The sequence below is a fragment of the Chelon labrosus genome (genome assembly GCF_963514085.1).
Source record: "Chelon labrosus genome assembly, chromosome: 2".
Classification (NCBI taxonomy): domain Eukaryota; kingdom Metazoa; phylum Chordata; class Actinopteri; order Mugiliformes; family Mugilidae; genus Chelon; species Chelon labrosus.
Window position 1 is genome coordinate 18,398,070 of NC_140338.1, and position 24,837 is coordinate 18,422,906.

General features: G+C 42.1%; 2 protein-coding genes across 3 annotated transcripts; one reads left to right on the forward strand and one right to left on the reverse strand.

Moving 5' to 3' along the window:
• Positions 1–288: 288 nt before the first annotated feature.
• Positions 289–3,595, forward strand: cdkn2a/b (cyclin-dependent kinase inhibitor 2A/B (p15, inhibits CDK4)). Its single transcript, XM_084569489.1, has 2 exons — positions 289–988; positions 2,026–3,595. The coding sequence occupies exons 1-2, from the start codon at positions 860–862 to the stop codon at positions 2,275–2,277; spliced, it is 381 nt and encodes a 126-aa protein (XP_084425615.1). The 5' UTR covers positions 289–859; the 3' UTR covers positions 2,278–3,595.
• Positions 3,596–3,725: 130 nt separating this feature from the next.
• On the reverse strand, positions 3,726–24,393 carry LOC311505737 (S-methyl-5'-thioadenosine phosphorylase). Of its 2 annotated transcripts, XM_084569466.1 has the most exons (9): positions 24,232–24,393; positions 18,784–21,129; positions 14,571–14,657; positions 14,375–14,433; positions 13,927–14,094; positions 9,387–9,489; positions 8,852–9,091; positions 5,191–5,313; positions 3,726–4,524 (listed from the first exon to the last, which is right to left on the reverse strand). In XM_084569466.1, the coding sequence occupies exons 2-9, from the start codon at positions 21,124–21,126 to the stop codon at positions 4,486–4,488; spliced, it is 3,162 nt and encodes a 1,053-aa protein (XP_084425592.1). In that variant the 5' UTR covers positions 21,127–21,129; positions 24,232–24,393; the 3' UTR covers positions 3,726–4,485. The 2 variants fall into 2 exon arrangements, with proteins under 2 accessions (XP_084425592.1, XP_084425591.1); XM_084569465.1 differs by lacking the exons at positions 18,784–21,129; positions 24,232–24,393 and adding an exon at positions 17,040–17,154.
• Between the last annotated feature and the right edge of the window lie 444 nt (positions 24,394–24,837).

Below are 24,837 nucleotides of genomic sequence, written 5' to 3' on the forward strand. Positions count from 1 at the left end.
TAAAAAATAAATAAAATATAAACAGGTGAAAAATACAAGATGAGATATGTACCGTTAAATATACAGTTAGAAGTGAGTATGAACGAGACAAGTATGTGAATAAATAAATAGTATGTTGTGCAAGTAGTGCAACAGTGTCTAGTGCAACTTGTGCAAAATGGTATTATGACATGAATTAGTAACAGAGTGAACTAGCAGTATATCTACAATATTTAAAAAAAAATAAAAACATGTAGAGGAGTAAAAGGTATGTGGTGAAAGTATATAAAGTAGCAGAAAGTGAAATACTCAAAGTAAGAATAGCCCTACCTTAAAAACTTCAGAACTTGGAAAATGCACGTTTTGAAATTAAATCAATTAAAATAGGAGCCAAATAGGAGCTTTTTTCCCCAAACGTTTGTCAATAAAATGTGGTTTTCATCGCCCCGGATCGAGGAGCAGCAGACAGGAGCAGAGCGTGGGGAAAGCAGCGCCCCTTGTCGAAGTCACAGCAGCGCATGCGCACAATGGAAGCCACTGCAGCAGCTGCATTGACGTCACCCATTCAAAAACACAGGCAAGCCCAGACACACACCGAGCGAGCGAGCGACTGACAGCAGGACGGGCGATGTACGCTGGACTTACCCGAGCCAGGCGACCGGTGGCCCGAGCTAACTGACGAGCCCAGGGGGGGCACGGCACGGCTGGAGACCGAGCCGAGATTCCCTTAACCCAAAAAATCGAGCCGTGGCTACTCGACACGGGCTCCGGCGCGTTTGTTTTTAGCGGCGCTTCTTGTTCCTCAAATAAGCATCAGCATCAGGGCTACCTGTCAAAACACCGAGCCGCGGATCGAGCTCATCGCCGCACGTCCCTGGACATGGAGAGGACTCTGGAGGATAGACTGACGACGGCCGCGGCGAAAGGAGACACGGCAGATGTGGAGGCTTTGTTGCGGGCAGGAGCTCAAGTTAACGGACCGAACAGCTTCGGACGAACCGCTCTGCAGGTCAGCTCCACCAGATGCACCTCGTCCCGATACTACACTTAGACATGATCCCACAGTCTAGTGATTAACTTCTTCAAATGTCAACCACTATTGCGCACGAATGCTTTATTATTATTATTATTATTATTGTTCAGGCAATATTTCGAACAACATAAAAAATAGTTTCTCAAAATGACGCGCAGACGCCAAAGTGTATGGACACTGAATTATGATCAAACTTTATTTATACTTAAAGGAAAAACAAAAACAAAGTCATCTTTCTGTTTGAATTGATGTAATAACTACAGCTGCAGCTTGCATCGAGCGAAATGAAACAAAACTGCCAACCGCGTAAATGTGCGCATTTTCATTGTTGCACCAGTTTCAACTTTTGGATGTTTACATTATTCATTTTCTCACCGCGTTGCTTGCGATCAGGCTTACAAAAAAAAATATATAAACTCAACCTAAATAAGGCGAGGTTTTTGCGGGCCTAAATATACCCTTATTATAATAAAAACACTTCCTGCCTGTTTATCTCACTCCCCGGTTCTCACAAAAACATCTCATTTAACCGGAGACTGACTTCTATTTCGTGTGCTTTTAATTATTTATTTTTAAAAAGAGGGCAGCGTGGCTTCTCTTATTCCAACCCCACTCGCTTTTTCTTACAATATAATTCATCCTAACTAAATTAGGAGCTTTCAAAAGGCGTGCGTAAATGAGCTGAATTTGCGTCGGATTGTTTTGGTTTGGTGTGGAGTTTATTGCATCCAGCGGCTCCTCAATCCAAATAGATTTCCTCAGGTCAAGTGTTGGAAACAATATTCGTCTACAAAAGGCCATTTCTGCGTTTCATTTAAGTCTTTTACTTTAAAGCGCCTTGAAGTGATTTGCATATATTTCTCTAGCAGTCTATTTTTAAACATTCGCTTAAACCCTTTCTGTGCTATTATTAGTGAGGGGCTGCAAGAGAGAATTTTTTTTTTTTTTTCTGTGTGTCCACAAAATGCATTTCAAATTAAATCGACTCACGGCCATGTCCCCCCCCCCTGAAGGTGATGATGATGGGCAGCGCGCCGGTGGCTGAGGTGTTACTGAACCACGGAGCGGATCCCAACGTGGCGGACGGAAGCACCGGGACGACGCCGCTGCACGACGCGGCCAGGGAGGGCTTTCTGGACACCGTGCGGCTGCTGGTCCAGTCCGGGGCTGACCCGCAGGCCAGGGACAATAACAACTGTCTGCCAGTTGATTTGGCCAGACAGAGTGGCTGTACAGAAGTCGTCGATTTCCTGAAGAATCTGTGAAAAATAAAACGCTGAGACACTTTTTTTTTTTTTTTTTAATTCCTGCTGCTGGCTGTGAGCGGGGAGGCCCCTGCAGACCGGGGGCCTGGAGAGGCCTGCAGAAGTCTGAATTAAGGATTGGCGGATTCGTTGCGAAATATGTGGTTTTTTATTTATTTGTATGTTATTTAGTTATATAGCCGTTTTATTTTTAACGAAATGCCAACTACGACGAGTCGTACTGTAACGATCTGCTCTTATTGTTTTTTTTGTTTTGTTTTTTTTATTCAGGCGTTATATTAATGACAAAGCTCTTCCACTTCATCATGGGATACAGTTCTGCTGTGTTTTTTAAAAAGCTTCCGTTTTCCCCCCGACATAATCCTCTTAACAAAACCGCATTTTTGAATCTCTCTCTCTCTCTCTCTCTCTCTCTCTCTCTCTCTCTCTCTATGCCAAATAGCACAAAAGCCACTAAAATTGTTTTGCACATTTGGACATTATAACGTCGATGCACTAATATTTAAGCATTATCCCCATCGCTGCAGACACTTTTGAGTCTATAAATTATACGTGTATAAAATTAGAGACGATCTGGGATGTTATGCACTTTAATACGTTTTCGTTTTTGAAGGTATTCGTGTTTTAAGCCGGTTTAAAAAAAAAAAAAAAAATGGCTGTGCTTCATACTGTACGAGGCTTGTGAGGGGTTCCAGCCATACAGTAAAAAATATATATATATATATAATAAAACAAAAGAAATGACAAATTCAGTGACTTTGCATTTGAATTCAGGTGGAGTTTAACAGTGAATACATATCCTGTGGTAAAGGAGCAACATGTGACCTCAGGGAAACCTTTAGACACGTGTGAATAGGAGGACGAAACGGGTCTGTCTGGCTACCTTCCCTGATGCGATCATGATAGTTTGGGTGGCCTCAGGTGACTCCTAGTAAGAATCCTGGGGCTATTTTTTTAATTTTTAATTTTTTATCTTAAAGGAGATTTAAGAATGCCTTTTTTAAATGATAATGATGATAATATTACAAAATAGTATATTTAACAAAATGGATCACTAGACTTTTGTGGAGAATAATACTGGTAATCATCCATTGGTGCCTTCACCACACAAAACCAGGTTTGGCAATTTTCTGGAATCAAGCGTGATTACTAGAGCAGACCATGCAGATGTTTCTATGAGTTAAACTTTACCCTGGTTTAGTTTGCTCCGAGTACGTTTTATAGCTCTATGTAGAGGGGGAGTTGACAACACACACAAAAAAAGAAATTCCCCACAAGCCCCAAGGGATACAATATTCAACTTTTAACATGAGTGTGAACAGTGTTTAGATTCAGGTCGAATAAAACCGATGGCAGACTTGCTGGCCAGCGAGAAGTGCAGCTTTAAGATCTGTAAAATTCATCCGTGATCTGCCCATTCGCTGCAAAACTAAAAACACTTCAAACAGTCAAAATCTCTTCGTTTTTATTTGATAACATGTAACTTTATTAATCCTGTGTTGGGGATTTCAAAAATACATACAGAAAAATGCATTTCAGATAATGTATTAAGGCTGTGATAGCACACGGTACATTGCACAAAATAATACTTTGCAATGTGATGAATGAAATGATTAAGACATCCTAATCTAATTCATCTTAGATCGGTGTGTTTCTCTACAGGATGACAAAATATTGTAAATGCAGTCAGTATATAAAAAAATGAAACAAATGAAATACTGTTTTGAATGATGAAACGTGTAACACTAATGAAGAGCAAATAAAAACAAAAGCACTATCAAAATAAAAAACAAGATCCCAAATAGGGAAAGAGAAAAAACGTTTCCCAATAAAGCGCGTGTATGCAGACATTTTTTCTTCCAGTCCTACGAATTCACCTTGTAAAGTGAAGGGTAATGTAACTAAGGCAGCAATACAGGTAATAACGTGATAAACTTGCAAAGCATTTTATTTATATTCGGCATGAAAAGAAGTGAATGGCTTAAAAAATCTAATCAATCTTTTGACAAGATGACAGTAACATGATGGCCTCTGAAGTATAAAGAGGGCGTTATATGTGTATTTTGAAACTGCAGCTGAATACACACCAAGTCCATTATTTATGTGAGGCACTTTCTTGTGAGTCACTGATGACAAATCGCAGGCCTAGCTGAGTTTGTTGTCTGGGTCGGAGTTGGTGCGGGCGGCGTCTCTTCCCTTTGTGTGCACTCAGTGTTTTGGTAACATGATCGAAGACTGTCCCATTGCCTGAAAAATGAGAGGGGAAAAACAAACTATTTTTTCCATCCATTTATAAAACATAAAGCATGTGAAAAGTGATTGTTTCCGGTTCCTATGAGGTCACTGATCTAATCTTTACAAGGCAGTGGAAAAAAAACACAAAACAAAATTATATGGTGTGACAGAAATTAAAGTCAACTAAAATCAGTTAAATATTAAATAAAGGGAGCTTATTCCTCCGGTGTTTAGTTAAAATTTTACTTACCTTACCGCAAAGTACTTCATGCATTTTCAAAACTTGGCTGCATCGGATGTAAAAATGTCTCAAACATTCATGTAGTACTGTACCTTTAACCCGTTTTTCAAATGTGCAAATAATATAATACACGTTGTAATACGAGCATTGTGGACTATGCATTACTTATTCAATCGTGGAGCACATAAAGGTGCAACACAATGTGTCACGTCATCCGTGTGGTGATAATCACTTCCATGAACAGGTGGTGTTGTGAACATGGTCATCCCCTGTGTGGTCTAATTATTCCCTTGAAACTAGACATTGTGAAGTGAAAAGGAATTATAAATGAGATCTCGTTTCAAGATAACCAGCTAGAAGTTTATAAGACTCTCTTTCACAACTTCTTTCCAAAATCTTGGTGAAGGGAATGAATCATCATATATCTGACAACTTACTTTCAAGGTCTTCATTGTCTGAGACCAGTCCATCTGGCTAATCTGGGGTATGGCGGTCAGCAGGATACTGCTGGCTTTGTTTGCGTTCTCCTTCATCGTCTTCAGTACATTGTCAACACAGACCTGGGAGAAGACAAAAAGAAGGGAGGAGAAAAAACAAAAACACAGCAGACATGTTAGAGGAATCACTTGCAGTGATGCAAATTTCACTTCCTTTAAATGTCACCGTCACTTTGTACTTCCCCCCCAAAAAATATATCATGAAATGCGTCATCATTTGTAAAACAGAGAATATCTGCACTGCAAATAACACTATGACATCAAAAGACCTTATTTAGGGGTTTGTACTTTTCCACTGATGGAACCGGTGCTACGGACTTTTTCTGTTGGGCCACGACATGATTAACTAAAACTTTATATATTTTTCTGTGTTTCGCTTTCTATTGAACAGCTTTCTTAACGTGCACAATCTAGTTTTGAAGTGATGTAAAGACTGATAGTGACTCCAGGCTTGATATTTGCATAGCTTTTCCATTGTTCCACAACCACGTGCACCGCGTTAGTCACTGTAGCTGAAAGCAGAGCTTTTGCTTCTTTACTGTCACGGTCGCTCTCTCCCTGCCTGAACCTCCCTCATCCCCAGACTCCTACTCTCTCCCTTCATTTCGGCTAAATGCTTTACTTCGCCTGGATCTTAGATAAACACATGTTCTCTCATTCTTTTCTGGTCTGAAATCCTGCTGAATTGACACTGCAGGCAGCAGGACGGCATGATGATAAGAGATACAATCCCATTTAGTTGAGTTCATACATTTTCATATTCTACAAACAGTAGTTTACTCCATTACAAAAAAAAAAAAAAAAAAGGCATCAGAATTAAAAATCATAACTATATTGTGTGTTAATGCTATTCTTACTAATTCCCGAGGCTCACAGGCTCAAGGCCACGGTGTACCAAAAAACAATAGGAACTATTTATACGGGACTTCCCGGGAAGAGAAAATAAATAAATGTCTTTATCTGAGTAGATTAATGGCACTGCTTCATTACCACCAGAAATGATTACAAATAAGTCAGGAGCAGTACGGTCGAATGACTGCAATAACCAAATGAATATCTAAAATCATACTATACGTGTCACAATATGGCCAATATTCACTCACCTGCCAGTTCATTAGGTACACCAGTAAAAACGAATGCATTCCATTAAAATAATTCTGTAATAAATCTTAGCAGGTATGTTATCATGGTATTCAGTGTTGGTGTAAACACCGTTTTAATTGTTAAGTTTACTATTGTATTTTTTTGTACTGACACATGTTTCCCCATTTTAGTCAGTGGGCTAGACTTAATTCTATACAGTTCAAAAGCGTCACCTTTATTACGAGGTTTCAACATGACGATTCTAAAAGTTTTGTAGTGAATAATAGTGTCTGGCTATCACTGGGTATCAACAGAATTATGCAACAGTGACAACATCCCAATACAGCCCCGCCTAAAACTGACTGATAAAACTGACAGATGGCTCTATAAATTCATATAAATGAAACTAAAACCACACGCTGCAAATTCGAGCTCAGTATTGGACGACAAGACGAGCAGTTGAAAGTGAAAGTTTAATCAAATCTGTGTCACAACAGGACCTGTGAGTGAGCCACGGACATTGTTGTCACATCTCAGCAACGATCCATGCAAGTTCTGAAGAGAAAATCAGGATATTGTTTTTCTAACAGCCTGCTTTGCGCTCTACGCCCACACGCGTGGTATTAACGGGGGCCGGGAGCCACTTTAACCGCTATGTTACTCACATGAAAGTGCCTACAGTGCAATAAGCATGCTTTGTTAACATCAGTTATCACCTTCACACAGTCGAGAGCAAATATTTTTGTGTAGATTAAACTGTGTGATAGATCCTTCCAAATATTGTTCAACCAGGCATACGGTGCACAGTACGGTAAGTTACAACATTACTTCCGTCCTGTGTTCATGTTTACCTCCTGCAACATTCATTAACCTTTCCCTTGAGTGCTTTGTTTTTATGTCGCGCTCAATGACTGGGTTCGTGTATTTTTTTCTGCTGTTTGCCAGGATGAAGACAGTGAAGCTGATGACTCAGTATGACTCAACCTCCTCTGGCAGGGCTTCCACCGGAGGCTGGCAAGCAAGCCGACTGGTGTGGGGAGGCGTTAAGGAGGGGGAGGGCAGGAGGTACTATCAGGCTGAGAGGGAGCGAATAAGGAGGGGAGGGGAGGGCGGCGGAAGGATGTGGCGAGTGTTCTGCAACAGGAGGGGGAAGAGGTCAGCTGCAGGAACTCGGAAGTCGAGTTGTGAGTTGGGCTGGATCGGTGACAAATAACCCAACTCACGCCCACACGCAGTATATCAACAGCATTATCCAGAGCGCCTGACACAGGGTAGGTCACTCGGAAGCCATAAGAAGCCGCAGACACTCTTCCGTCTCTTCGCTTATGGAGCACAGATGGCAACAACCTCTGGGGAAACCGCATCATACACATCAAACTCGACAATCTGGTGCTGCACTTTAACAAGGAAGAGAAAGTTCAAAAACTGTATTTTAAATAATTACACCGTGCCATCAAAGAGTTGTTTTGTTTCTGCAGTTGAACACTTCTGTAAACTTGTAAATGTGGCCGTCATAATTTTTCCTGTAAAAGACCAGTTTTATTGCCTTGATGAGCTGAATTATATCTGGACGTAATTGTCCGGTCCTCCAAAAGTGTGGCACGAGCATTTTGGTGATGCCGCACATTATTGTCTCTGAAGGAATTAATTTTGTGTTGTGTGTCAGACCCTCGCCTGGTATAAAGTGACCCGGTCCAGGACGGCTGCATGCATTCTGCCATCAGTGACCTGCCTATTTAAGTTTTTGTGTCTTAAAGATAAATCCAGAGAATGGGTTGTACACTTCAGTGATAATCTCTGGTGCTTCCTCTGTCTCTTGGCTGACCTGCAAGTAAGATTTGATGTTGGGCAGCGAGGGAGCTGCCTGCGTCACCACACCGCCTTGTTGTTTGTTTGTTTTGGTAATTTTAGCATCTTTGTCATAGAACCCAAAATACTTTCAACTGCTTATAATATGCACTGGTGCTGTGTTAGTTTCCAGAGGGTTTCCTGATGTGGACAAGGGCACGTGATGAGTCGAGACGTGAATTTTATGACAGAAATAAGCTACTTAAAACAGCTCGTTTAACTGATGGACTGAACATTGTGAATTTGAACGACTGGGGTTTGGACAAAGGGATCACAGCAAAGAGTCATTTTGAGGAGAAACAAATATTTGCCAAGAAAACACACTGGGAGACAGATCTTCAGTGACTGCCACAGCTTAGTAAAGACAAAGTGGAAAACCATCTGTTATGGTGACATGTGCAGCAGATAATATATAAATGACACATTAAACTCATTAGTTTCTTGGCATCTTGACGTTTGCTTTTGACTAAACGTTCTCCAGTGATGACTAAAAATGAAAAATCATCCGTTAAATAAAACTGCACAATGGAAGGTCAGGCAGGATGTGTCCTCAACCAAAGCACGTTAACAGGGCATCCTCCACTGCCACCGATTCACAGGACACAGAAGACGACACCAGAAACACGAAAGTAATAAAAACGACAGTTAGGGCCGCTGGCTCGCCACTCACCGCCTCCTCGTGCTCCTTCCAGCAGTCGTAGTCTGTTGCCATGGCGATGCTGGCATAGCACAAGCCGGCCTCCTTGGCGAGGACCACCTCTGGCACGGTGGTCATGTTGATGACGTCGGCGCCCCACTGGCGGAACATCAGGCTCTCTGCCCGCGAGGAAAAGCGAGGCCCCTCGATGGTCAGCATGGTCCCTCGCACGTGACACTTGACCCCCAGAGTCCGAGCCACCTCCACCAGAACCTGCGCCGGGACAGAAAGTTAGCAAGAACAAAGAACTGTTGATATGGTTTAAATAGATACGCTTCTCTGTATGAAGTTTCCGTCCGTCTACAGCAGATAAGTCTATATTACATGTTCTTCCCTCAACACTAGACAAGTTTGGTGTCACCAACAAACGTCTCAATAGAAATAAATAAAAATGTGACAAAGTGAAAAAAAATAATAGAAAGCTAAATACATTTTTTCTTTGTGAATAATTCTGCACAACAATAATGGCGGACAGGAAGTGACTTGTATGACATTTGCGGGGTCTGACCTCTCTGGTTCTGTTGCAGAAAGGCTCAGCCATGGGGATGTGACTCACACCGGGGGGACTGGTGGGCTGCCCATCGTACAGCGTTTGAGATCTCTTGGTAGTCCTGTCCAAAAGAGGAACATTAGAGGCATTTAAAGCTATTTTCAAGACAACTTACAGAGGCCATCCGCAAAATCCACACACAGCTATGAATTGTATTTGTTTGGCAAACCTCAAACGTAGGAAACATTATTTATTATTAAGTTGGAATAAAAGCCAGAAACGAGACGACACGCAGGAACACTAGGAATGGCCAAGTAAGCGCTAATCATATCAAGAACCAAGCAGTAAAGTAAAATATAACCTTCATAAACAAGACTAATTGGCTGATAGTAATCTGCACCCGCCGAAGTTTCGGTCATATACTAATAAATGTGATATGAAACTGCCTTCCCGTGCCATCCAGGAGTAGAAAGGCATTATCTGAACAACTGCAGCCTGGTCACAAGTTTGACACAAACAACTGTCTTCCAGATTCCAGCCCTGCAGAGTCAGTGATGTTGCAACAGCAGCAGTGCCAGCCTGTCTCCTCGTAGCTCATTACGGAAAGAGGTCAGGAGGACACAAGGAACTGATTCATTTATCCCAATGACCTTAGATCATCAGGGGTTATGTGTTTCCCTGTAGCGACTTCTTTAGTAACTACTAAACTTTGTGTTATATGAAGATGAAGTTTTCTTTTCCCTAAAGGATTCTCTTTATTTTTACCATTTTCATTGTGGAAAAAAAGACAAAAAGGGAACAAAAAAAAAAAAAAAGGTTTCAAATTTTAAACTATGCCCAGTAGCCTCTGTTTTCCTTGAGCAAGCCCACCTCCAGGTTCTTTAGGGGTTATCTGACCATGTAGGACAGTGGTGTCACCCGCGTCGATTTGCGTGTAATTATCCAACACTTCATTGTTGACGTCCGTCATGAATTGTGGTGGTTCCTGGGGCCAGGACAGCAACAAAATCCCACAGATACGTGATCAGTTTGGGATCTAGTGAATTTGGAGGCCAGGTCAACACCTTGTGCTGTTGTTTTTTGAGTTGTGTGTCATTGCTATGGGGCGGGGGGGCCTGTTTGGTCTAGGCGGGTGGTACATGTCTGAGTAACATCCACACGAATGCCAGGTCCTAAAGATTCCCCGCAGAAGATTGTATTGTCACAAGATGGTGAATGTTTTTCACTTCACCTGTCATAATGTTGTGGCTGATCAGTGCATAAGCTGTAATCTAAATGTTAAGTTTTTTCAGTGGTGCTGATTCATGACAGAGCTTTTGTTGTTCCAACCAAGTCATAACACAATTATCTTAGACATCCAAAATATGAAAGTCTGTATCAGTCGGTAATCTTGTAAGTCGCTGCCCAACCCCAACTGTTACTCATAACACCGGCACTGGGAGACTAAAGCGTTTAAATATTTTCGTCAAGCTGCACCTCTGCCCTGCTGAGTGTCAATAGCACTGGTGTGTGGGATTAAGAGACTATGTCCAGGGTACAATGCTTGTTTATGCTACTGAAATCGAGTTATCTGGGTCTGGCATTTCAATAGGAATGTCATGGCAGAGTAGTTGTTGCAGTGAACGGCTCCCACACCGTAAATGAGCAAATATTTAAATTATGCCGACCATGAACATTCATTAATACACAGGATTAGATGTTACAATCCCTTGTGCCAAAATCCAAGGCAAAACACAATTAGAGGCCCTGTCCAACTGAGAAACTCTAATAAACCTATAGTCATGTGATATGACGCTTAACCTACAATCTAAATAAACTATGTAAATGCTGCTGGCTTGTATGGCCCGCTCAGCAGCAGACGTTAACTCAAACCTTGTGAAATATAAGCTAACCAAATGCTGCTGGCTAGCTTAACCTATAATCTAAATGAACTAAGTAAATGCCACTGGCTTGTAGGCCCACAGAGCAGCAGAGGATAATTCAAACCTTGTGAAATATAAGCTAACCTAACGCTGCTGGCTTGTATATCCCGCTCAGCAGCTAACCATAGCTACCAAGCAATACGGAGACATCAGGAACCTGGCCTAAACAACAGCAGTATGCAGCACGTCATGAAAACAATGCAGTAGATGTAAACAGCAATAAAATTCTGATAAATTTGGAAAATCACATTACTCAGGTTTTATTAGCAATGTGATGATATTGATATTTTGTTTTATCTGACAAATGCTGTTGCTAAATGCCGTTTGGCCAGTATGAGGAAACGTTTATCACAAGTACAGATCGGCTACAGTCAAAAGACAAATGAAAATGGAAATAAAATAATAATAAATTGTTAAAGAGTGAGGATTGGAAACCTTACTGCTGAACGGGGTTCAGGTTAGTGCGAGACGTTATGATGCGAACTGAAAAAGCTTTCACACATTCTGTGGCGACCGAGGGGTTGATTTGTAGGCAACCAGCGAGGCGATGTGATCACATAACGTGAAGCCTGCAGAAACGTGCTGTCACATGCTGTGGGACAAGTCTGAGCAAGTCCCAACAAGCAACTTCCTCATTTCTGATAAACAGGTTTTGTTTGTGCTTGATACTGGTAGTTCATCAGATTCAGTGCTTCAGGGTACATGATGCAGTCATAGACAAACACTGTCCACTGACACAACTGCAGGAAGCAGTTCACCACTTATCGCAGTTTAACCAGCTGTACGCCAACTCACGGGCGTTGCACAAGAATCGCATTAAAACGTCACCTCTCAAACAACATATTGTGTCGTTTAATGGAGGGAATTTGAGCGATCAGCAGAGTGGGAGCACAACCTCCCACATGGCCATGCTCTTGGTATGAGACACAAGAGGTATGTGTGTCTCCAGGTTAGAAACTGCGGAGGAAGCTGTATTTCCCATGAAACAAAAAGCTACGATCACGTTAACCAGCGAGTGGTTTTAAGGAAGAATTTACATCCGACTGCTGCAATCTGAGCCGCTGAGACAAAATACCTTGTGTGGTCTCATGCTGCGACTGTGGATTTTTAGCAATAAAAACACAGAAACGCTAAATTCACAGACAACAAGGTATGTGCTTTGATTATAGACTTAAATAAATACAACAAACAGTCTGTCTGGTTGATTTATGATCAACAATGGTAGGAGAAATCCTCCCTTCATCAGGGTTATAATGACTCAGCTGTATCCTGTCTGGAGGATACACTTTGAGGTGTTATTGAAATGTGCTGCTCCACAAACTGAACCTCCTAAATTAATATAAACCTAAAACACCTATTTAAACAGTTCCAAAAAAATCTAACCTAATTTCATAATATGACACAACAGCATACAGGTACATCAATATAAAGAAATGCTCCATATGACAGTAAGCAAGAGACTGAAGATGGTTGAATGACTGAGAACTGAAGACTGAGAGTCTCACAACTCAGAAAATGATCCCCTAAATGAAACACGAGGCATACAGGAATGAGCCACGACAGCTTACAGATACACAAATATCTCCGTGGCTACGCTCGTGCTCCTGACAATCTGTCACCATACTGGTGTTGCCACTGCAGGAATGTCACAGTTACAGCATTTTTAATTCTCACCGTAGCCCTAAGGAAGCAGCTGGGACACTTGAGAGCCGGGCAAAATATCAAGCAAAGAGAGGGATCGTTTTCCCACTGAACAGGACAGTATACAAATATTGGTTTTGACAGGTCGAGTCAAACAGGATGAATCAATCACGTAAATCCTGTAAGTGAGATGTGTGGGAAAAAGCTCGAACTGCTGCGCAGCAATCGCACATGGCAGAATAAAAGCGGACGTCCACCTTCGATAGAGGCTCGATGTATTTACAGGAACTATTCACAGATTTATTACCGCTTTCATTTACGGTAAGCTTTAGCGTTGGCAAACAAAGTGGACGTTTAGATAAACTGCTATTTAGGAGGCAGGTGTTCTGTATTATAATATGTCATGGGTTATATTAACAGTCTGTGTTGTTGTAAGGTGACAGGGAGCGTCAGAGGTGAGAGCGAGTCAGTCCGAAAGTGGTACGTGCCACTGCCGTTTCTTCTGAACTGACAGCTGAACCTGCACTGTTTATACTTTCTTTATACAAGAAATGATACTTAGAATTATGGCCCTCATTAGCCTCATCTGTGAAGGCAATAAAAAGAATACATAATCCACGTCTTAAACTGGGAAAACGAAAGTGTAGGAGACAAAAATGATTACACGGGTTATCAGTCTTGTACTATGGAATCAACCCCATCTAGTGGCTGGGATGGATGAGGCGCCGCAGTGGTTATCAGTGGGATGTAAGATACAATTAAAGGGAGATCCGTTCGTCATCGGTCAGATAAGAGCGATAAGAAAAGGATACTACCATACACTAAAGAATTACGACCTTTTTTTTTAAAGACAAAGAGAAATCAAAAGAAACTAAACCCTAATTCTCCTATCCTGTTTTTTCCCCGTATCTCTACCTGGTCAACATGTCTATCCTGGTTTGAGGATCTCAAATTGCAGCAAACTGACGAACAAAATGGGTTCACATCCCACCAACCTGTCAATGAACTGATCTATGAGGACAATGTCTCCAGGCTGAATCTCCTCCCGCAGTGAGCCGCAGGCCGTGGTAACCAGCAGATGTGTACAGCCTTCTTCTCTGAGTGCCCAGATGTTGGCCTGGTAGTTCACGTTGGATGGCATAATGGTGTGTTGCCTCCCATGTCTATGGAAAATCAGCAGTCAATATACACGCGGTATGTTTAAGCATTTAAGACAAGCAAACAAAACACACTGCTCACTAGATTTGACAAGTGCAGGATTTATCCACTAGATGGTGCTAACAGGCAAAACATCCAAAATGGGTTGGGGGTGAGTGGTGAAACGTCTTCTCAAAAAACTCCACAAGTCCAGCTGCCTTTTTTTAAACCTTTTTTGGATGTACCATGACCTGGATGACTGAGAACCTTCACAGACAACAGGCAAAACAAAATATACTTTCCTACCTTGCAAGGAGCACACATTCCACATTTTTAATCTTCCCAAGTATCAGGGCGTCTGATGGCTGTTCAGGAAGAAGAGAATAATCCAGTTATACACAAAAACTATTATTAAGGATTTATTTTACTAGTAAATTACGCCTGAACGCAAGCAGAGCTCATCGTTTACACCGTCCCATCTTTGGAGCACAGGACAACTAACCTTTCCGTACGGTGTGTCGACGTAGCGCTCCGTTCTTCCCTCCAAGATATCGGGATCGTCGAGGCCTGAACCGCCAATTATCCCAATCTAGATGAAAAAGTTTAAGAAACGTTTAGACACAGAAAGTGGTTTAGTACATATCAGTGAAAGTATTCCATCATTTATCTGAGCAGAGTATTTTGAGAGGTTTCAAACAGTATAAAACAACATTTCTAATGATATCCTTAATTAAATTCATAAGCACCATAAAATGGACAGCTTTACTAACCAAGGTAATAATTATCAGTCCATGCAGGTCCACTTAAATCTCCTTCTAAAAGTGACACTTGGCCATTTTCAAACTGTAAATAAAATTTTAAATAGTATCCTGTAAGTAGTATCTTGTTACAACAACCCTGTCATCGGCCCACTAAATATTTTCGTTGTTGCCTAAGGTGACGTTAAGGACCATGAAGACTTTCCATAACCTGCAGATACACCCTTCCTTTGTGTACCAATGTGAAAACCCAAACAAATCAAACTCTGAAACTTAATGCTTGTTATTTTCCCCTGACAGAGATAACCGTCTTTGTTTATACATATTTTCTTTCCTGTTTATAATCCGTTGACAGCAGTAATGGAGGGTGAAACTGTTTACTCAAGGACTGTACAACTACATCCGCTCCACAATGTGTTTACTGTTTACAGTTGGCTCAGTAGTGTCAAGTCTATTTTTTTTTTTAACTTAAACTTTACTATATTTAAAAAGTTAAATAATAATGGGCTACACCTAACAACTGTTCTCATTAACACTTATATTTTTGGTATAGGCACCAATTAGCCAACATTATGACGCACATAAGACTGATTATCAACTGATTATCACGGCGCCTGTCAGTGGGTGGGATACAATAGGCAGTAAGTGAACATTTTGTCCTCAAAGTTGTTGTGATTAGAGGCAGGAAAAATGGGCAAGTAGGAGGAGTAGTGACTCTGATGAGGGTCAAATTGTGACGGTTAGACGACAGGGTCAGAGCATCTCCAAAACTGGAGCTCTATTCTGGTATTCCTGGTCTGCAGTGGAGAGAATGAGGATCAAAAGTGGTCCAAGGCAGGAAAAACTGTGAACTGGCATCAGGGTTAAGGGCCAAGGCTCGCTGATGCACGTTGGGAACGAAGGCTGGACGATGCGGTCCGACCCAACAGGCGAGCTACTGCAGCTCAGACTGATGAATGAAGCAATGCTGATAGAAAGTTATCAAACAAAAGCGCGTAAAACTGGCACGTGAGCCTCAAAACTGGACCACACACCAGCACTTGAACACTGTTGCAGACCATTTTCTCTGGTAGAGTATGTTTGGCCTCCCTCTCGTTCAAAGAGATTTCCACCTGGGCTTGTGAGTGCTGGGCAAGTCACAACCAGTCATCTAATACGAGGCGGGTTTGACAAGACAACTGCACAGAGGAGTTAGGGAAACAAAGATGGCTATTATTTTGTTGCTCTGACTGGTTGTCAGTCTATCCAGTTGTGTCCAAAAGCATTTTAATCTGCGCCCGTTAAAAACGCCCTTTGGAAAGCAAAAATGAACGGAGAGGTTCACAGGCCAATTCGCACTGATGCATTTGTCTGTCCGTGACTTATGACAACCAAAAGTGTAATTAACATTATCCCTGAGAGCACCAGGCGAGCTACTGTAGCTCAGACTAATGAATAAAGCAATGCTGATAGAAAGTTATCAAACAAAAGTGGATAAAACTGGCGTGTGAGCCGCAAAACTGAACCACGTGCCAGCACTTGAACATTGTTGCAGACCATGCACCAGCTTTAACAGTATTCTCTGATGGTAGTGAGCTCTTTCTGGACTTAAAAAAGGCGCTGCAGCTCAAGTCTTGGTGAAAGATACTCCAGCCCCCTTTCAGAGGCTGAGTGGAATCCATGCTGCAAACGGGGCAGGTCTGTTTTGGGGACAAAAGGGGGGATCTATACAATTAGGCAGGTAGTCATAATGTTAAGGCTGATCGACGTAAGTCACTATTGTAAACTATGATTAAATCACACCAGCTACAGCCCTGAGCCCCAACACCGTCAAAAAAAGAAAACACAATGATCACCAGGGTGGACTTGCAGCTTTAAATGAGACCTGAATCCTTCTTCTACTTCCGCTTGACACTGACGGCGTCTCTAATCTGTAACGTGCCTTCCATGCAGCCCTGCAGCCACGTGTCATGTATCAGCTGTACCTGGGATAGCTCACCTCTAGCTGCTGTAACTGTAGCACACAAATATTAGCTTACGTACGTATTTAAATTACAGGCTGCATGTTACAGCAGCTTTGCTAATCACATGCTAAGATGCTTTTCCCGCATTTTCAGGCTCTTGACGGCCGCACCACTTAGCCTCCTCATAGGTTCTCCTCACTGCCACCGTGTTCAAACACACAATGTTCAGTCGCTAGAAAACTAGTGTGACACTAAATTGTGGGTTACTACCTTAATTGGCACAGTGGACGCCATGGTGACTGTATTCTTGTCTTTAAATTACAGCCGGAGACACTTTCTATTCTCTTCCCTGACAACATTCGTCAGGAGCACGACGGAAATACACTTCTCTTCCTGCTTATTTATTTTCAAAATAAAAGACGTGCGCCACAGTCACGTTTAAGTCGGCTAACTGTCTCTTTTACTGCCAACCATTATAGAAAACTAAAGCACAGTTATTAAGTTCACAACTTTATTTGTCTTGAAGCTTTAAATGTCCTTTGACTTTCTGGCTTTACGATATGGCAGTCATACAAAAATCTATTTTATTTCTGTTTTTCTTTCCTACAAACTGACATCATTGAAGGCGTTTAACTTTCTATCTTGCTCTGAAATGTATTTTTAGTTTTCATGTTCAGTTTTTCACATTTTACTTGTATTTTATCTTTAAAAGCACACTGAATTGCCCTGCGTATTAAATTGCCTTACACTTTACTTCTTCCTTTCATACCTCCGCTCCACCTTGTTTCACACCTGTAGCGTAAAACACGATAATACGTCTCAGAAATCCTTCTGACACACTATACAGTGCATAAATTATTATAAAACTACCTTTTTAACTACCCTATATCAGAATGCATTTTATCGACTCAGTCAAAATGTCAGACTACACTTGGCTCCAGTTATTACATAAATAATAATGAATGTAAACGTGGTTACGTTGCACATATAAACATGGCCTGTCAATAGAATAAAACCACCACGTATCAATAATAGACTTCAATTTTACCATTCTGGAAATGAAGAGAAAACCCCATAAACGAAATACACCAACACACAGTTACTCATTAGAATTTATTTTGTTTTAAACAAAATTTAATAAAAATGAACCCATTCTGAAATCAACACATCCACTGTGCAGCCAAGGGAAACCCCACTAATCTAAGAACTCATTTCATTTTCTCTGGTAGAGTACGTTTGGCCTCCCTCTCGTTCAAAGAGATTTCCACCTGGGCTTGTAAGTGCTGGGCAAGTCACAACCAGTCATCTAATACGAGGCGGGTTTGACGAGACAACTGCACAGATTAGAGCAACAAAGATGGCTGTGTCGCACATTCTGTTGCTCTGACTGGGTTGTCAGTCCATCCAGTTGCGTCCAAAAGCATTTTAATCTGCGCCCGTTAAAAACGCCCTTTGGAAAGCAAAAGTCAACGGAGAGGTTCACAGACTAATTCACACTGATGCATTTGTCCGTCCATGAGCGGCACGTAAAAAAAATTTTCAACTCAAGAACACGAAAAAATGTAATCCCTGAGAGCACCATAGAAATAAAATAAATGAATTGTAAGAATAATAACTGTGCATTTGTTCCAAGTCCCAGTATTATTCCACTGTGTCCTGTTCATGGCACATAAAATATCATTGTTTTTTCCGATTAACACAGTCAAGAAACTAGACTGCAGTGGTCCTACGGGATAACTGTGCTTATCATGTTTTCCACTTTACTATAAAAATGTCACTGCAGAAAACACTTGTGGTGGCATTTAAACAAATATGTGTATTTATATCCATCCGTATTCTTCGAGCTCTGGTGACCTTCAACAACCTGAACATTGCTTTCATTTAAAGTTAGCAGCTGAAAGTGAATCCATCAATATGATTACGACACGGAGTCTGAAGGGGTGGGGTCTACTGGGTCATTTGTGGCGTTGTCGTCGGGGTCATTATTAGTGCTTCTCGGCTGGGTGATGCCATCCTTGGCAAAAGCATCGCTGTCACTATCAATGGTAATGACAGTGGGTGAGCGCTTCTCAGTGCGTTCATTACTCTTGTGCCTTTTGCTCTTCTTCTTATGCTTCTTGTGTTTCTTATGGTGTCGTTTGCTCCTCTCGTGCCCTTTATCCTCACCGACAAGCTCCACGCTGAGACTCGTGCTCGTCTTCCTCGACCTCTCTTTGGATTTCTTGTGGCGCTTCTCTTTGCTTCTTTTCTTGTGTTTCGTTAACGCCTCGGAGTCGCCTTCTGCGGACGAGTTAGAAAGTCCGTTTCTGGACGTTTCCTCCAGGTGTCTTGTTTTGTATTTCCTCTTGCCACCTGGCTTGCTGTGGTGAGATTTCCTTTTTACTGAAGGGGAGCGACTGCTGGAGTAACTCCCCGAGCGGGAACGCCTCCTTTCCCGTCTCCGCGAGTCAGTGCTGGGACTCCGGGAGGGAGAGTCCGCCGAGTATTTGTGGCTGCTGTAATAGTAGGACCTCCTCTGTGTGTAATGCGCCCCACTATCACTTCTCTCTTGTCTGTAATGACTATACGACTGATAAGTGTGATCGGCGTCTCTCCTTTTATATCTGCTGTCGTATTTTGGGTAGTCTCTGCCACAGGAATACGAATAACCTTTTTCAGTGGAATGATTGGCGCCACTGCTGTAGGAGATCACCGGGCTTCTGCTCCAGCGCCTACGCTCTCCACTGTTTGACCTCCTCCTCCTCCTATGGTCTCTGTCCTTCGACCTGTGGTGCCTCTCCCTAGATCTCTCATTACTGCCGAATCTTGTATCCGTACCTTTTCTATGCGTCGTACTTGACGCCTTGTGTCTCCTTGATGGTGAAGAGCTACGTCTTTTTTGCGAAACCAACTGATGACGTGGATTTGTTTCCACATTTTCTGATCGGCCAGCAGCGCTGGGATCACTGCTCTGTGAAGCGGCAGGACTGAGACTGGTGAAACGGATGTGGTGCGGTAGAAGAGGCACATCTTTAGTATCTTCACTGGCAGACTCGTCAGAGTTGGAGGAGAGCTGAACCAGCTCAGGAGTCCTCTCCACGGTTGGCTTAACAAAACCTACAATGACACAATCATCATTGTCAGAAGACACACACTCGTCATTATTACATTCGCCCTGAGTCAAATCAGTTGGGTTATGAGGACTCATTTGCTGTGGCGACGCCCCAAAGATGAGCGACTCCTCCTCCACACTGCTGTCTGAGTCCGAGTCCAGGACAGACAGGCGCTCCGACCTATTCTGCTCTACCGTCGTAGAATATGACGGCCCGGGAGTCTCATCATCCCACACAGACTGGCTTAGCGTAGATATGGAGTCCCGTGGATGGTCCAGCTCTGCAGAGTTATCCTCATCTTCTGAAATGGCAATTACAGAGGAGTTGGAGCTGCTGCCTTCGTTTGAGGAAGGGTCTGGGCAGTCGTAGACGGCGTGCTGGTCATAGGCCTCCATATTGAATGGGGACTTTGCAAAGCTGATGAACTCGTGCAGAAAGTGCTCCGTGCGAACCTGGAGGAACGGCCTGAGCTCTTCCTGAATAGCTCCATCCTCCATGTCGTAACGTGTAATGCGTGACATGATGATGTGCTGAACTATGTTGACCAAAGAGCCATGGGCCCCATACAGCACACTGAGTTCTCTCTTTAGCCAAGGGATGAGTCTGTGGAGGCAGGCAGGATTTCTTCGGTAGAACTCAGCCGAGGTGTCTCGGGAGCGGCCACCATCCCGGACGGTGCGAACCCTCACACCTCGCCGGTACAGTTCCCTCCTGAAGTTTATCATTTCTTGCTCTCTGACATTGTTCACCGTCCTGCCTTCATTTGCAGCTCTCCTCCTGGCTGCCAGCCTCATCATCATACGTCGCATGTAGCGGTCTTGCTGCTGCTGGGGAGGATTTGTTGTGGCTTCAAACATTACTCCATTGTCCGGAGGTGGAGATGTCCTTCCCCTCATCTGTCGATGGACTCCGGTAAGAGTCGTGCGGTATCTAAACCGCACACCTTCAAAATACCCAAATGAGTTATTCTGCTGCAGCGGCTGCAGCAGGTCATACTTCTTAAAGTCTTGCTCTGATTTTATAGTGTGATAGATTGAGTTAAATGGCTGTTTGCATAGTGGACACTCCGCTTTGTTCTTGGACCACTCGTGAATACAGCGGAAACAGAACTTGTGCAGGCAGCGGTCCAGGTAAGAAATGTTGTTAAACATGTCCAGGCAGATGGGACACTTGGAGTCAGGGGACACCTCTGCAGACATCTGTGCAGAGGCTTTTCTCCTGTCACTCTTCTGGCTCTGCTGCAGTGCAATCTTGATTGCCGACATGATCTGAGAAGAAGAAAAATAAGGTTAAATTAATCTGTCCTTTGGGAATTCTCACATTTAGAAGGAATGGTAAGGCAGTCATAAAGTTACTTGTCACCGGTCAATATGTTTAAGCAAAACAGATCAAATAATCGAAGTAGCTTAATTCTATTACAGCCCTCACAACTAGGGTTTAATCCCGGGAAACGGGATTCCCGGGAAATCTGATCGGAAAGGTTATGACGGGAAACGGGAAATATATATTTAATTTTTGTTACACGTGCGCTTCTATTGTTGTCTTACGTTAACGTTGAATTCAGTGCAGCAGTAGGCTATAGCCTAGAAATCCACGCACCCTAGCGGCAGCAAATGTCATTTGCAGCAGTAGGCTATAGCCTAGAAATCCACGCACCCTAGCGGCAGCAAATGTCATTTGCAGCAGTAGGCTACCAACCTCCTAATGATGTCTGCCGCCAGCTTTGTTAGGCCGTAAGGTGAACCCTGTTATCGTTTCATCCCGCTCCACAGTCTGGCATCTACACAATCTTTAGTTCATAAAACATAACGAGTCATGCTAAGCTACCCAAAAAAAGGTTCGTCGCAAAAATTCCAGTCGATTGCCGATGCGTCTATGTTTTATGCAGAACTAGCTTCTTCAGAGCGTAATAAGATCTTGGTCGCGAGTGGTGGCACGGTTGGTCACGTGATCGTTCTACACCAATACGGTAGCTGCTTTTTGGCAGATAGGCTGTCACGCACGCAGCTCACTTGATCACGCAGCAGAATTGATCATTGCAAACTTTGTTGATATGGACATAAACTGTGTTTCTTGCCCTAATAATGTTACAAATAATATAAAACATGCTGGGAACGCATATTTGAATGATATCGATACATTACTTGGGCAAAAACAACAACAACAAAAAACAGCTGTTTCCCGGGATTCCCGGGAAATGAGTCGTCTTTTCCCGGGATCTGATTCATTTAATTTTCGGGAAAAATATTAAACCCTACTTACAACATACTAACAGTACCTCTTAAAAGTATCTGAACCCCTCAGAATTGTCTACATTTCTGCATAAAAGACACACAAGTCCTGAAAGTAGAGAAAGAGAACCTAACCATTGGGTGTACAGTGTTCTCCTGATGGTGGATTCACGAACACTAACATTAGCCAATGTTGGAGAGGCCTTTAGCTGCTTTGAAGTCACCCTAGGGTCCTCTGTGACCTCTCAGACTATTATGCATCCTGTGGAAGGTAATAGTCGTTTTAAATCCCCATTTGTTCACAATCGGTATGACTGAGGATTTATGGATTCCAAACTCTTAAGAGATGGTTTTGTGACCTTTTGTGGCCTATTGAGCAACAACTCGTTTTTTTGAGCTCCTCAGAAAGCTCCGTTGTCTGTGCCATCATACGCTTCCACAAATATGTGTTGTGAAGATCAGACTGTGTCAAATCCCTGACTTTTTTTTTTTTCCTCATTACATTCATTGGAAAACACTGAGCCGATGAGTCAGTGTTACATATAACAATGGCTCATCTCCTGAAGTTTAACATTTCTGTTTAATTCATTTGATTGGGTTCCTTCTGTCTACTGAGTCACTCTTATGCAGAAATGTAGAAAATTCTGAGGAGTGAAAATACTTTGAAGTGCCACTGCATGTTAATTTATTTCAGTATATTTGTATTTTAGTCCATGCCCTTACAACTGTCACTTTATTTATTATTTGTTTATTTATTTGATAGGGACAATGCTCATTAATCAACAGACAAGTTACTTGCTGTAAACAAGCCAGAGCTAGCTACAAGTGCTAGTTTCCATCTGTTGTCCCTAGCCAGATCTTAACGGGCATCCTAAAATGCAAAAGTCGATAAGTAACGGCACTTTACGGGACCAACTACAATACAAAACAATTTTCTTGAAAGATCAATAAAGTTTCTGCTATAGTAAAAGTAATAATTTCACCGACTAGTAAAGGAAACATTCAATGTGTCATTAACTTGCATTTTTATACCATTTTCTGCGCCTGACATTAGCATCACCTCAAACATAGAAAACAATCTAAAAACAAACAAACAAACAAACATATATTCTTAACTGCATATGAAACACTCTTTTAGGTACACCCATAAAATCTAATGCAACCCAATACAACTGTTATGCCTTATAACATTATTTTTAAGATGTCAGTAATGTTCAGATGTTGACATTCAGTTACATGCTTTAGCAATGAGGTCATATTTTAGAGGCGGTGCTGCAGCATAACCACTGGTTTTCTGATAAATCTGCACCACAGTAATAAACCACATGAAATGCCACCACCCCACATTTTAGGCGATGTTACCAGACACACTATGAGCTTGTCCACTATCATGTATCAAGAAGCCTTGAGCAGACCCCAGCTCATATAGACAGACGGGGAGAGACAGAAAAAGAAAGCAGGTGTCCCTCAAGTTGTGGAGAGAAGCAGAAGAATCACGTCCACACTAATGACCTTACATACACACCAAATACAAGGCCCTGCCTAGATACAGTCAACAGTCCCTACTTGAAGGCAAATGTCAAGTCATTATAGTAAATACATAGCAGATAACAGTGTGTGTTCATTTGGCGTAGTAACGTTACGAAACCGGCCATACACATCTAGTATTCAGGACCTTAGTCAGGGCTGTAACGTTACATATCAGATCCTATAAGTGTCTTTCTTGTCCGTTGCCAAGACAAAATATAGGACACAGTAATGAACCTACATCAGATCTGTTCTCCTTTTTCAACCTTAGATTGTGTTGTTGTTTATCGGCTAGCTAGCTTAGCAGTTAGCGGCTATGCTACGTCAGTTATGCTTCCCTCATAAAAATGAGTGGCGTCGGTAAACAGTAATAAACGTTTTGAATATAACTGCTATTAAAGATTAACAAGACTTTTTTATTTTAAGTACACTATGCTGTCGGGATTACATTAAGCTGCCACGTATCAAACTGTAGTTTACGAACAAACGAACTTGGTTAGCTGAAGTTAGCCGGCAAGCTAAGTAGGCTAGGACGGAATGGCTAACGCTGACTAGCTAGGGAGGCTCAGCGGCTATAGTTAGCATGTTTGAGAAAAGTTGTGTAATATTTACCTCTGACTTCGCCAAACGCCTACAGAGCTGGTAACTGGTCACTTCTTTCCGTGTTTTAGGAGAGCATTCATTTTTGTACAGTTGTCACTCCAGGGCATCTTGTTCACAAGATCATAACCGCTGCTTTCAAACACTATCCTTTCATACAACCTCTCTCTCACGTTCGTGTTATTTTTTTTTAATTTGAAACGCCACTTCCGCCCTTCACAATAAAAGCGCACCCTTCACGTTTACGGAAAAAAAAAACAAAAAAAAAAACTAAACATTTCCGGTGTTCACAATATGTGAACATTTTGAAAGCACTCCACAAAAAATATTTGTAACTAAAATTCTAATTATATTCTAATCGGAATTTATCACAAAATGAATAGCCATCGCTTATACTATACATCTATTGGGGTAAATGTTCTGAAATACTCTTTCATGCCTGGGAGACAGATGAAAGGAGTGAACAATGAGACATTTTGCAGGTAAGAAGTATAAAGTATAAAGAAGTACTAGTCTGTCTGTGCTATGAGTACATCCAAAGGTGCTAAATTAAACACACCGAAAGTCAAGACAAAATCAAAGTCAGCTTTACAGAGTCCTGAGTTAGTGTGTGCAGGG